Raw genomic sequence first — 13,363 nt, forward strand, 5'->3', positions numbered from 1 at the left:
TAACTCTATGTTTAACCTTTTGAGAAACTGCCAGACTTCTCCACAGTGGCTGTACCATTTTACATTCCCACCAGCAGTGTATGAGGGTTCCAATTTCTCCACATCCTTGCCAACGCTGGTTATTATCTGTCTTATTATTATAGCCATCCTACTGGGTGTGAAGTGGTATCTCGTTGTGCTTCTGATTTGCATTTCCCTGATGGCTAATAATTTTGAGCATCTTTTCATGTGCTTACTGGCCATTTGTATACCTTCTTCAGAGATATATCTATTCAGCTTCTTTGCCCATTTTTTAATTGGGTTGTCTTTTTATTGTTGAGTTGTAATAGTTCTTTATAGATTTTCAATACAAGGCCCTTATCAGATATATGATTTGGGAAAATTTTCTCCCATTCTGCAGGTTATCTTTTTACTTTCTTGATGGTGTCCTTTGAAGCACAAAATTTTTTAATTTTGATGATGCCTATCAGGCAGGAATCTTATCATCTTCCTAGTTTGTCAGCAAGAACAATTCCAACTTTTTAATTTTTAATTTTAAAAGTCCTCTTTACTACATAAAGAAACTTGGGCTGAAGGCCTACTTATTTACAGAGATCAGGAATAACAGTTGATAAAGCACAATATTAAAAATAAGCACACACCTCAATAGAGGGATAAACGAAGTGGCTACATAAGTGGGAGAAGCTTCCAGGGCAGAGTAACACCACCTAGATCATAGCCCCTGTACCTAGGAAGTTGGCAGCTGCTATATAAATGAATTAACCAGAAAATGCAAGTTAAGCAACTTACCCATATCTCTTCTATCTAGACCCCAAAAGAGCTCACAATGTAGGTGGAGTAGGGGAAAGGGCAAACACACAAAAAGATACAAGCCCAAAGTACTCAATAAAAGTCCTCAATGGTTCTCATTTCAGTTATTCAACAGTCATTTCCTATACATAAGATCACTGCCTATTAGATATCTCTATGTCAGGACATCTCAAATGTAGCGTCTAAAATTATCTTTTCACCTCAAATGCAATGTGTTTAAAGTTATGATCTTCCCTGCTCTCCAACCACCAATCCTCCTGACTTGTTCCTCTTCCTGTGTTCCCTATTTGGTAAATGATACTATTATCTACCATTTCCCCTGATCTGTAGTTATGCAGTTATATATTTCTGCAACGTAAGATATTTTCTGCAGTTCACCACTGTGCTCATTATATTTGGCCTACTGTTTCAGAATCCCAATTCTGATTTTATCATGTAATCTACTAGCTATGCCTCCCAGCTTCAACAAAGGCGTAAAGAGAAAAGGACCTAACATTTGAGTACCTTCTGTGCAGAAGGTACTGTATTAGGAACTTTACAGGTAATCTTCACACAACCACCCTGTGAGACATTATCCCAGTTTTAGAGACAGGAAAATCCCAATCTTTCCTAGAAATAGTAAATTAAAATTCAAAGGAGTTAACTGACATACCTAAGGTCAGAGAGCTGGTAAGTGATGAATCAGGATTTGAACCAGGTCCACATAAATCAGAAGCTCATGATAACTATTTACAAACAGAAGCCAATTTCTTCCGCATGCCACAAGAACAAGGCCCTGCAAGCATGACTGAGAACTTTACCTCATACCACTTAAGTAAATATTTGGGGGGTCAAACAGAAGTCATCTATCCATGTGGACACCCAAACCTCTATTTCACTATCTTCTCCATAGGATCTCAGTGACTTTATCAGATACACTGTTAAAATCCTGATCATTCTTCTAGAAGTTTTATCAATAAAAAGGAAATGAGCCTGCCTAGTATGACTTATTCTTAGTGAACTCATGCTGAGTTCTGCTTCCTTTTCTCAGCTATTACTTGCCCTTCTTACTGATATTTAATCCCCAAATCTGGATGTGAGATCAGGACATATGAATAAAGAGGCAAACAAAAATCTGAAAAGAAGACATTCCAAATGAAACTAGTTTGCAAAAAAAAATTTCCAAATGAAGACATTTCCTATTTCTTATATATTTTGTGAGTTCATAAACAGTTTAAGAACTTAAAAAGTAATTAAATATATAGCTTCAGATTGTCCAAAATCTAGCAAGGGCATAATTACTTTCTTAGAATGCTGCTCAGATAAGGTTAATAGGGTATAAAAATGAGTCTATTTTCCATTTGACTTCAGCCACTCTAGGAAAGAAAGACAAGGGAAATATTTAATGGTGGGGGGAAAAAAGTATTAAAGGAAAATTAAGTCAAGGAAAGGACAGATCTTTTACCCAGGTTACAAAAAAGAATTTTTTTTAAGTATACAAATGATGAGAAAGAAATGAAATACTGTACTTTTATCTCCAGGTAAGATGGATCGGTAAAATCGGTCCTTCTTTTTCTTCTCCTCTGGATTTGGAGGCAGAGGTTTGGAACCGTGGTTTAGGGTTCCAGCATCTTTGCTGCCAGCTCCAATCATAGTGCTGGTATTTCTCATCGGAGGGGCTGGGGGTTTGTCTTGAATGTCTAGGCCGTTATTTGACATTGTCACCACCACCAGCAGCTACTGGAATCAGAAAGAAGAACATAACTCTTTTATTGTTTTTGAGCAAAAGGAAATACATATTGAAAAATTTTAAAGAATCCAAATTATATAACTGTTCCTCTAGGGCCCAGCTCAAGTCCATGCACTGCACACCATGACTAGTGCTATCTTATTTAGTCAACAGTACTCAAAGATGTAATACCTACTCTGTGCCAAGTGCTGCTGAAAATTCACAAAGTTCTTATTTTTCTCTGCATTTCCCTATAGAAGGCATTGGAGAGCACAGAAAACCACCATGATATAGTCTAAAAGACAGAAATTTGGCCCAGCTAAACTAAGTATGAATCCCAGTCCCACTTAGCTTTAGAGAAATTCCTTAATTTGGGTTGAATTTATTCATGTACATTGGGTGCTGTTTATTGGGTTCCATTTATTCATTCACACGAAGATTTAAACTGCTAATAGTATTCTCCATAGTGAGTTCTCTGCCAACCTCTAATTTTATAACCTTAGGAAAATCACATTCCCTATCTGGAATGGACTGTATCACTAGATCAAAGGGTCAGTAAAGCTGACAGTTTTGTAAACAGTTTTATTGGAACATGGCCACACCCATTTATTTACATATTGTCTATGGCTTCTTTCACGTTTCAATGGCAGAGTTGAGTAGCTACAATAGAAACTGTATGCCCACAAACCTAAAATATTTACTATCTGGTCCTTTATAGGAAAAGTTTGCTGACCTCTGGCCTATATCATCTCTCCAGTATCTCCTTCCTCAAAAATTTGACCTTGTTCTAAATATATCATAGTCAACGCAGTAACCGTCCTGTCCTATATGATGTTGAATTTATCGGCAATCTCCCATGCTTCCAAGAAATAGAAGGAATAAAACCTAAAAGAAAGGGAAAAAAATCCCTACGACACGGTACCAATAATTCTAATGAAGATAGATGTTATTACGTTAAATAAGTAAGTGTCCTTGACAAAGGATAGACATGAATGTATCCAGAGTTAATAAAGCTTCTCATTATTCTCCCATGTTACAATGGAAATTATACCTTTCACCATGACTACTTAGAATGTAAGCTCCTTGGAGTCAAACACAACAGTGCTTTAGAGACTAAAGTTTCTAATTTAAAAAGACAAAAACCAGCATAATAATCACCAAAAGCTTTTTAGAAATATAGATGCCCTGGTGTGACTCCCATAAATTTTGATTTAGTATGGCTAGGTTAAGGCCAAAATTCTGTAATTTTAAAAATTATGATCCTAATGCCAGCCAGATTTGAATACCACTGCTTTAGATGTCAATTGCTTAAAAGCTACGAACAAAATCTATAGGAGTCTTTTTTAATACTTTCTAATAAGCGCAGAACTAAATGATCCCCTGCATCCATTTTTTCCCTCAATTCTTTCTCCACATGCCATTAGTAATCTTAAAACACTCCACTCCTCCACTTAAAACCCTTCATTGACACCCCAGAATATAAGCTAGTTCCTTAGCTTGCTTTTGAAGGTCCTCCCATTACTTAACCTACACCACCAATCCGCCTCATTTCCCACCACTACCAGTCTCTCTAATTCCCCTTACATTCTAGCCACACCCAACTTCAACTTCTTCAAACATACCACAGCTTTCACACTTCATTCCTTTGCACATGCTATTCCCTCTGCTTAGAATGCCAATTTCCCTATCCTCAAACTGTGAATTCACTCATGCTTCAACTGTTACTTCTTCCATGAAGCCCTTTGGAAATGTTCTCGCCTCCAAGAAGTTAGGTGTCCCCTCCTCTAGACTCTCAAGGCAATGGGTTTACTTCCAGGTTATCACATTTATTTTTACTATGTTATAACTGTCTTCACCAGAAGCTAGAATGTTCCCCCCAAGTTTGGGCCTGATTTTGTCACCTTTACAATCCAAAAGTACCTAGTATAGAATCTGACTCACAGTGGATTCAATAAATATTTTAATTAATGAAAAGTTTGCACAGGGATATATATCTTGCCTTTAAAGAGTTTATTACAGACGAAATTTTAAGGCCCTTCATAATCTAATATCAACCTGCCTTACAAACTAGGTCACCAAACCTGGACACAGCCTACATTCAAATTATACCTCAGAAATCTCTGTTCTCTTGAATTTGCCAAGTAGTCTCTTACCCTCCTCCTGACCCCCTAATGCTTCTTGTCAACGATTTCTCCCTCCTCTGCCTGATAAAAGTCGTACTCATCTTCCAAGGTCAAATTCCAACTTCATCCCTTTGTATAATTCATCCTGAAATACCTCTGGCAAACCAACTGCTCCTTCCTTCTCTTTTTGAAGAAAAGAAATCCATTAAGCAAGGACAATCTGATTAATCTAGATTAACTCTCTGGGTGGTGTCCTTTTTACCCATTTCTTCCAGTTTCACTTTGCAGATTTGCCTTTGCTTTCCCTCCCAGCCCCAACTCAAATCTCTCAGCTCCCCCAAAGGGAATTTCTACTGGCTCAGTTCTCAAGTGTACCTTCCCACTCTGGACTGCCAGTTCCAAAATTACACTCCCTGCAGCCACCTGATATCCTAAGCAGGCCCTTCCTTGCCTCTTAGGTCCTTCAGCCAATAGCTTCATTAAACGTAACTCCCTCTCAGGACCACAGCCCAGGATTGTGCCAAGAAAGGCTTCATCAACCTTTCTGATACAGGCTTTTCTTCATTTCTCAGTTCTTTCACTATGCCTAGAGAATTCTCTGTGGTAGATCTCCACTTTTAAAAAGATTCCAAATTACTTAAAACCTAAAATCTGTTGTTGGAATACAATGTTTGAATCCTCGGTGCCACATTCCAGCCTAGGTTATTCAGCCTATGCTTGAAAACCTCTAGTGATAGGAAACTCGCAGGCTCAAAAGTCAGCCTATTCTATCTTTGGTCACCTCACTTAGAGTTCTCACTTATAGTGAGAACTATAGTTCTATCTATCTCACACTGCATTGCAATTGCTTGTTTACACATTTGCCTCCCCGTACACTCCCCTCCCCTGCCAGACTTAGACTATGAACTCCTCAAGAACAAAGTTCAGTCTTATTTATTTCATAATCCCCAACACCAGGCCTGGCATCGAACAGGTAATCAATAAAATAGATGTGTTGAACAAATGAACAAATAAATGAATAAAGAAACAAAAACTACTTCCATTTGTTAGTCCTAAATCCTTTCTCTTAGGGCTATTCAGAAAAGTCTATTGCTTCTTCCCCAGACAGAACTTTAGATACTTGAAATCATCTTTCAAGACCCTCCAAATCTATTTTCTCAATGCTAAACATTGCTAGTACCTTCAACTACACTCACAGAACACAATTTTGTGCCCTCTTGATCCTTCCCTCTGAACTTACTTAGACTTAGTGTTTCTATACTACTTTCCAGTTTCCCTGCAGCCCTCCAACCAGTCTTTTCTATGGTTTCTCCACAAGTCTTTACTCTCTTTACACTTCACAGATGCCCTCACTGGTCATTTTATCCATCTATACTCAGCACAATAATTAGCACATTTTAAAACCTACACTATTTTAAACTTTGTTTATAGGAAAACAAATCCAAAACATCAATCCTGAGAGGGGAAAGAAGAAACACACTCAACTCTTAAATAAGAAGACTAAACACATTTTAAATCTAACAGTCTCTGCAGGCCAAAGATTTGGGAGGATGACAAACCAACACTTTTTGACATGCTGTGGTATAAAGCTAGGCCCAAAGCCAACTTGTAGAACGATAGTTCAGATGGTACCCCTCTATCCATCCTAGACAACAAACTTATACAACAGACAGAGAGAAAGACAGATTGACCACATTGTACCAATGCTCCAGAGGCTCAGGGAGCCTAATAATTTATGAGCAACTAATTATATGAAGTATTAATTATGAATCAACTGAATGGCTCTATAATAAATGCAGGGTCACTGTGAGGTTTCAAAAGGGCCACTGGTAGGGCAATATAATGAAAAGATGACTAGAGTTAAAACTAGAAAACCTGAGTGTAGGTTCTGGTTCTGCTATTTACTAGCTATGTGCCTTCTAGAAGTCCCTTCATCTATGAGCTGCAACGTGTTGTTTCCCAATACTCAGTCTCAGGATAAATACTGGCCAAGACGCAACCAAGGAAGGGAAGCGGTTTGTGTCTTTCTTGCTATAAAAAGCATAAAGCATGCTGTAAAAAGCATAAAGATACAGTGCTAGAGTAGAAAGAAGGGAAAGAAAACACTTTTCAAGCAGCCACTATGTGTAAGGTACTTTACATAATTAATGAAACTGGATAGTGATTCAGGGAAGTAGTGTGCTCACCAACAACTACTTCTTTCCACTTTATCACCTCTGGATTCCACAGCCACTAGTATAAAACAGAGCCAAGATAATCAAAGATTTTAAGACACACATAACATCAAAGCTAGAATCAACCTTAGAGGTCATCTAATCTGACGCCCTCATATTAACCCTCTCATATAACAGTAGGAATATTGAGGCCCAAAAAGCAGAAGAAAATTGCCTAAGATCACACAGCAATTTAAAGGTGGGGATTAGAACCCATCTCTTCAGATTCTCTGCCAAAGCATTTTCCAACCATACTTGAGGTAATTCTAGCCCTTTTGTACCTTCACTGACCTGAATTCTGCTGCTTCTGATTTACATTAAGGTCAATCAAATCTAGCCAATGGCAAATATAGAAATATATAAACATGTTTGGGCTGAACTTGACTGGTATTTACTACATGTCTGCCATGAGCTAAGTATCAGAAAAGATAAATAAATTCTTGGTCCTCAAAGCAGCAATGTGAAAGTTATGTACATCTTTTGCTGTAGCTGTAGGTTCTTCATTCAAGTACAATTCAAATCAAATTTTTACTGACTATTTACATGTAAGGTGCTATGCTAGAAACCAGGGATATAGAGATAAATAAATGAATAAGACATGATCCAGACTCTAGAGGTTCTCATCGTTTAGTAAGCAAGATACACAGGACCTAGAAAACTACAATGACGGGGCCGGCCCGGTGGCGCAAGCGGTTAAGTGCGCACGCTCCGCTGCGGCGGCCCGGGGTTCGCTGGTTCGGATCCCGGGCGCGCACCGACGCACTGCTTGGCAAGCCATGCTGTGGCGGCGTCCCATATAAAGTGGAGGAAGATGGGCACAGATGTTAGCCCAGGGCCGTCTTCCTCAGCAAAAAAAAAAAAAAAAGAGGAGGATTGGCGGATGTTAGCACAGGGCTGATCTCCTCACAAAAAAAAAAAAAAAACTACAATGACAATGCCAGGCCAATTGTGAACAGTGTTGTAGAACAGTACTAGCAGTAAAATGCTAGAAGACACAGAAAGGAAAGACTATATTGAATTGAGGTGATCAATGAGGCTTCATAGAAGAGGTGGTATTAAGAGTAGGAGCTTAAAGAATAACTAGGTCAGACTAGTGGTTTTTAACTTTAAAATATTAGAATTCAGTATGTGCTTTTTAAAACACCAGCTGAGGTACTTAGGGGGAAGTGTACTAATATCTGCTATTTACTTTGAAATGTATTTAAAAAAAATAAGATAGATTAATGGATGAACACAGGGATGTGATATAATATACATGTCAATATACAATGGATGTGATAAAGCAAGTATATGAAAATGTCAATGGTAGAAAAATCTAGGTAGTAGTTACATAGGTATTCAGTATAAAATTCCTTCAACTTTCCTGTACATTTGAAAATTTTCCTAATAAAAAGTTGGGGGGAAAATACCAACACTGGAGCTCTGATTTAACAGTCTGGGATACGCCCAGGCACTGGTATAGTACCTGGACCAAAAAAACAGACAATAAATAAATGAATGATTTTGATGGAGAACAATGATAGCAAATGCATTCCAGATAATAGGAATAATATAAATGTGAGAGCACAGTGTGATAGAATGCAAAGTGAAGATGAAAAAGAAGGACACAGTGGGGGCCGGCCCGGTGGCACAAGTGGTTAAGTGCGTGCGCTCTGCTGCAGCGGCCCGGGGTTTGCCGGCTCGGATCCCGAGCGCGCACCCACACACCAATGCACCACTTGTCAAGCCATGCAGTGGCGGTATCCCATATAAAGTAGAGGAAGATGGGCATGGATGTTAGCCCAGGGCCAGTCTTCCTCAGCAAAAAAAGAGGAGGATTGGCAGATGTTAGCTCAGGGCTGATCTTCCTCACAAAAAAAAAAAACAAAAAAAAAAGTAGGACACAGCAATCACTACAGGGCCCCTTATGTTCTGCAACACATACAGCACTAGTCAGAAAAACGGTCTCTTCTACGTAGTTCTAGATCTGCACAATGAATGTCCCATGTTAAAAATAGAAGATGACACTGTTGATTAAAAAAGGCTGCGGAGAGATGACAATGAGAAACGAAGTGTTGCCTGGAGGAGGGGACCAGCTGCTATCCGTCTGCACTGGGGATTCTGCGATGCCTTGAGCTCACACAATGGGACTTGGAGTTTAGGAAAGTCCTCTAAATTGCCTAACAGAGTTGCTAAAATTGTAAAAAGAGTTTCCCCAGAGAACCTCCTGGACAAACCATCTTTACAAACAGGATTTCGCAATCATTTGGGGCTGCTATTTTAATAACCACTAATATTGGTTCACACTTTGGAGTTTATAGAAAACCTGGAAATCTATTTGGTTGGTATCAATTTTGTCATTCATTCACGCAAATATTTATTCATCATCTACTGTTTGCCAGGCTGTGCTAGGTGTGGGGATAAAACAGCAATTCAGAAGAAGCAAAATCTCAGTGATGTTGTCAGTCACCCAGGGTCACATAGCTAATGGGCAGCAGAGGCAGGGACCTGAAATGAAGTCCGCGTGAATGTAGGACCACCTCTCTTTCTACTCCAACACACCTCACTGTTCACTCTAGAGGCAAAGAAATGGACTAGATAACCTCTAATAATCCTTCAGGCCACTATTTAAAATGAAGGAGGGAAAGGAAGAAGATGAAATAAAACCTATTCCATATATTAATCACATTTCTCAGTTCCAACAACTCAGAGCAGCTGAGACTAGCCTGACCAACACTCCACCCAGGACTGGAGAGTACTGCATGCCCTTGACACCTCGTTATGAGAATTTGACCTTTAATTAAATTGTGCCAGGAGGTTTTCTTTGGCAGTGGCCTGGAATGCTGCAGTCTTGAATTTGCTGAGGGATGTCCTTCTGACACGTCAAAGACACTCCCACTATGCAAGCTCCAGCCACTTGCTCTGGTCTAGCAACCAGAAAGCAACTGCTGAGGTAGCAGGGAGGAAAACTGGAGGCTGTTTCTCGGCTATTAGGAAAGCTACTTTAATTTCTAACCCTTGGTTTCCTCTTTTTTAAAATACAAATAAGACTGTCTACTTTATAGAGTTATCATAAGATTTAAAAAGCATATATAAAAGCACCCAGCATGCTGCCTGGCACAAAATATATGCCCAATAAATATTTGTTTCCATCATCCACTCATCTTTCCAGTTTCATCTCTACTATACTCTAAACTTGTCATTCCAACTCAATATGCTTTCATGCCCCTGCCTTCGTCCACACTGTTCCCCCTGCCTAAAATGTCCCAACTTGTCTGCCAAGCAAACTCTTACTCATTCTTCAAGATCCAGTTTGACTCACTTCCTCTATGAAACCTTCACAGAAGCTCCCCTACTTTTGCCTTTCCCCCAAATTTAATAACCATTTTATACATACTTCTATGCCGCAATTTCCATATTTCATCACATCAACTTCACCAGACCATGAACAACTCAAGAGACAAAACTGAGTCTGATTAATCTCTATGTCCCCGAGTCCCACCCAGCACAGACTTGGCACACACCAGGTAATTAGTAAAGGTTCATCAATTAAGGCAGACTGGTTTAGAGAAAAAAACAAGGGGCTTAAAGGATCTTGAAAAATCAGACAGTTCCAAACCTTTATTTTATAGTTGGGAACCTAAAACCCATAGGGGTATGCAATTTACTTAAGATCACTCAACGAAATCATGGGAAGGGCACCACTAGCCTCTGATTATTCTAATTCTCTTAAAACACTCTTTCTACACTAATTATAATTTGAGACAGAATGAACAGGGGGCTATATCAAGGAGGAAAGTTTCCTGCAATTCGAGAGGTATAAGAGGCAGCAAAGTGAAATGGAAAAGGCAGAAAAATTTGGTGCCAGAGACTTAAGTTCACTTAGGCTGGCCCTGTACCTTCACCCTCTCCTTCCCCCACCAATCATACCTACACATCTTCCTCACTCCTACCACCTCTGCAGATAGTCACTAGAGTTACTTGCAAAAACCAGTACCAAAGGTCTTATATAATCCTCTCCCTACCATCTTGGGAAATTCCTGACCTGCATCCCCAGTTGAGCTATTCCCAGCCAGTTAAGGGAAAAAATCAAATTTAAGCTTCAAACCTCTAGACCTCCCAATGGATGGTCTGAAGTGAGCAAATCATCACTAAAACCTGAGGCCCGTACAATCTGAGAGCTGGAAGAAATCGATAAGGCCATCTGGTTCAACCTCCCAAGAAACAGTGGAATCTATTCTGCTATCTCCTAGATAAATAACCTTCCGGTCAATCTCTACCTGAACAAATCCTGTGATTTCCCACACTGCTACATGCTACCCCAAAGGAACATTTTCTCTTGGAAGTGTTAAGAAGCACAGCATGAAAACAGACTGCCTTCTCTCCTCTAAAAGATAATCAGGACTAAGCCAATCAAGCTTCCAGTGTCCATTTACTTCAGTCATCCTTGATCACCTAAACTCTCATCTTCAACCTTTTCTGTATGTCCTCTAACCTGACCAAATTCCTCACCCCTTTCCTGATTCTCGAGCCCTTCCACTATTTCCTTTGCAACTTCCCATTTGTCATGGGCTAACTCCCCTTGCCTCCTTGCCTTAAAAGAAACCTGGCTATCACCTGAAGAAAAGACTTTTCTAGCAGCCCTCTCAACTGGAGGCTGTGTTCTTGCTCACACCCAACCTATCAGTGTTGTCCTTAATTATCAGTGCCAATTTCCAAACTATTTCTTTCTCTTACTCTTGTAAAAACCTCTATTCCTTTGAGTAGCCTCCACTGGCTGCTATCACACTTCCTTGCTGTCTAAATTTATTTATTTATTTTTCCCCCCAAAGCTCCAGTAGATAGTTGTATGTCATAGCTGCACATCCTTCTAGTTGCTGTACGTGGGATGCAGCCTCAGCACGGCCGAGAAGTGGTGCATTGGTGTGCGCCCGGGATCTGAACCCAGGCCGCCAGCAGCAGACCGCGCGCACCTAGCCGCCAAGCCACGGGGCCGGCCCTCCTTGCTGTCTAATACCTACTTCCCGGTCACCCCACTCAAAAGCTTTAGTTCCTAGATCAGTCTTCTTCTGTACCCCTCCAGTTATCATTCTACGTGAATTCAACAGCTACAATGATGACCTTCCAACACTTGGGCCACTTCATTTGTTGACCTCCAGTCCAAGTTAGCTAATACGCCCATGATCACACCCTGGACCTTATCACTAAAACGTGCATTGACTCCCATATCTGGAATGAATCAGATATAATCCAAAACCAACCTCCTATCCATGCAGCTCACTTGTTCAAGAACTTCCACTACAATTACTACATTTCATGTTGAGCTTCAATCCACTATCCATTAGTCTCCCCTGCCTTCACTTCTCTTTTTCCCTAACCATAGTCCATCAAAATCACTCAAACATCAAAAACCATCAACCCTGTAAAACTCAACAACAAAAAACCAAACAACCCAATTCAAACACAGGCAAAGGACTTGCATACACATTTCTCCAAAGAAGATATACAAATGGCCAATAAGCAAATGAAAAGATGCTCAACATCACTAATCATTAGGGAGATGCAAGTCAAAACTACAATGAGATACCACCTCACACCCATTAGGATGGCTACTATCAAAAAAACAGAAAACAACAAGTGTTGGTGAGGATGTGGAAATATTGGAACCCTTGTGCACTGCTGATGGGAATGTAAGATGGCACAGCCACTATGGAAAACAGTATAGAAGTTCCTCGAAAAATTAAAAATAGAATTACTATATGATCCAGCAATTTCACTTTTGGGTATATATACCCAAAAGAATTGAAAGCAGGGTCTTGAAGAGATATTTGTACACCCACATTCAACGCACCTTTATTCACAATAGCTAAAATGTGGAAGCAACCCAAGTGACCATCAACAGATGAATGGATAAGCAAAATGTGATATATACACACAATGGAATATGATTCAGAAAAAGGAAATTCTGCAATATGCTATACACAGATAAATCTTGAGGACATTATGTTAAGTGAAATAAGCCAACCACAAAAAAGACAAATCACGTATGATTCTACTTATAAGAAGTACTTAGAGTAGTAAAATCATAGAGACAAAAAAATATAATGGTAGTTGCCAGAGACTGGGGGGAGGGAAGAATGGGGAGTTATTGTTTAGGTATAGGTATAGGTATAGAGTTCCAGTTTTAAAAGATGAAAAGAGTTATGGGGATGGATGGTGGTGATGGCTGCACAATGTGAATGTATTTAATACCACTGAACTGTACACTCAAAAATGGTTAAGGTGGTAAATATGAGGGGAATTGGGGGGTAACAGGGATGGGGTAGTACATTAGATAAGGTGATCAGGACAGGCTTCTCTGAGGAAGAGACACTTAAGATCTGAATGAAATGAGGCAGCAAATCATAGTAGCATCTGGAAGCATTTTAAGCAGAGGGAGCAGTAAGTACAAATGTCCTAGATGAGAATATTTTGGGCATGGAGAATAGCAAAAAGGTCAGCAACACAAAAGCTGAGTGAACAAGGAGAAA

General features: G+C 39.7%; 1 protein-coding gene across 4 annotated transcripts in view; it reads right to left on the reverse strand.

The window, feature by feature from the left end:
* The window catches only part of PAK1 (p21 (RAC1) activated kinase 1), a 134,443-nt gene that overhangs the window by 56,161 nt on the left and 64,919 nt on the right, over positions 1 to 13,363 (reverse strand). For 2 of the 4 annotated variants that reach the window (XM_087433492.1, XM_014790355.2), the window contains exon 2: positions 2,319 to 2,526. In XM_087433492.1, coding sequence (XP_087289618.1) covers positions 2,319 to 2,508 — 190 coding nt within the window. In that variant the 5' untranslated portion in view covers positions 2,509 to 2,526. Of the gene's footprint in view, positions 1 to 2,318; positions 2,530 to 13,363 lie in introns of all 4 variants that reach the window. The other 2 variants (XM_087433491.1, XM_004434030.3) reach the window with 1 other exon arrangement.

The sequence above is a fragment of the Ceratotherium simum genome, chromosome 7 (genome assembly GCF_057802395.1).
Source record: "Ceratotherium simum simum isolate JZ-2026a chromosome 7, ASM5780239v1, whole genome shotgun sequence".
Classification (NCBI taxonomy): Eukaryota; Metazoa; Chordata; class Mammalia; order Perissodactyla; family Rhinocerotidae; genus Ceratotherium; species Ceratotherium simum.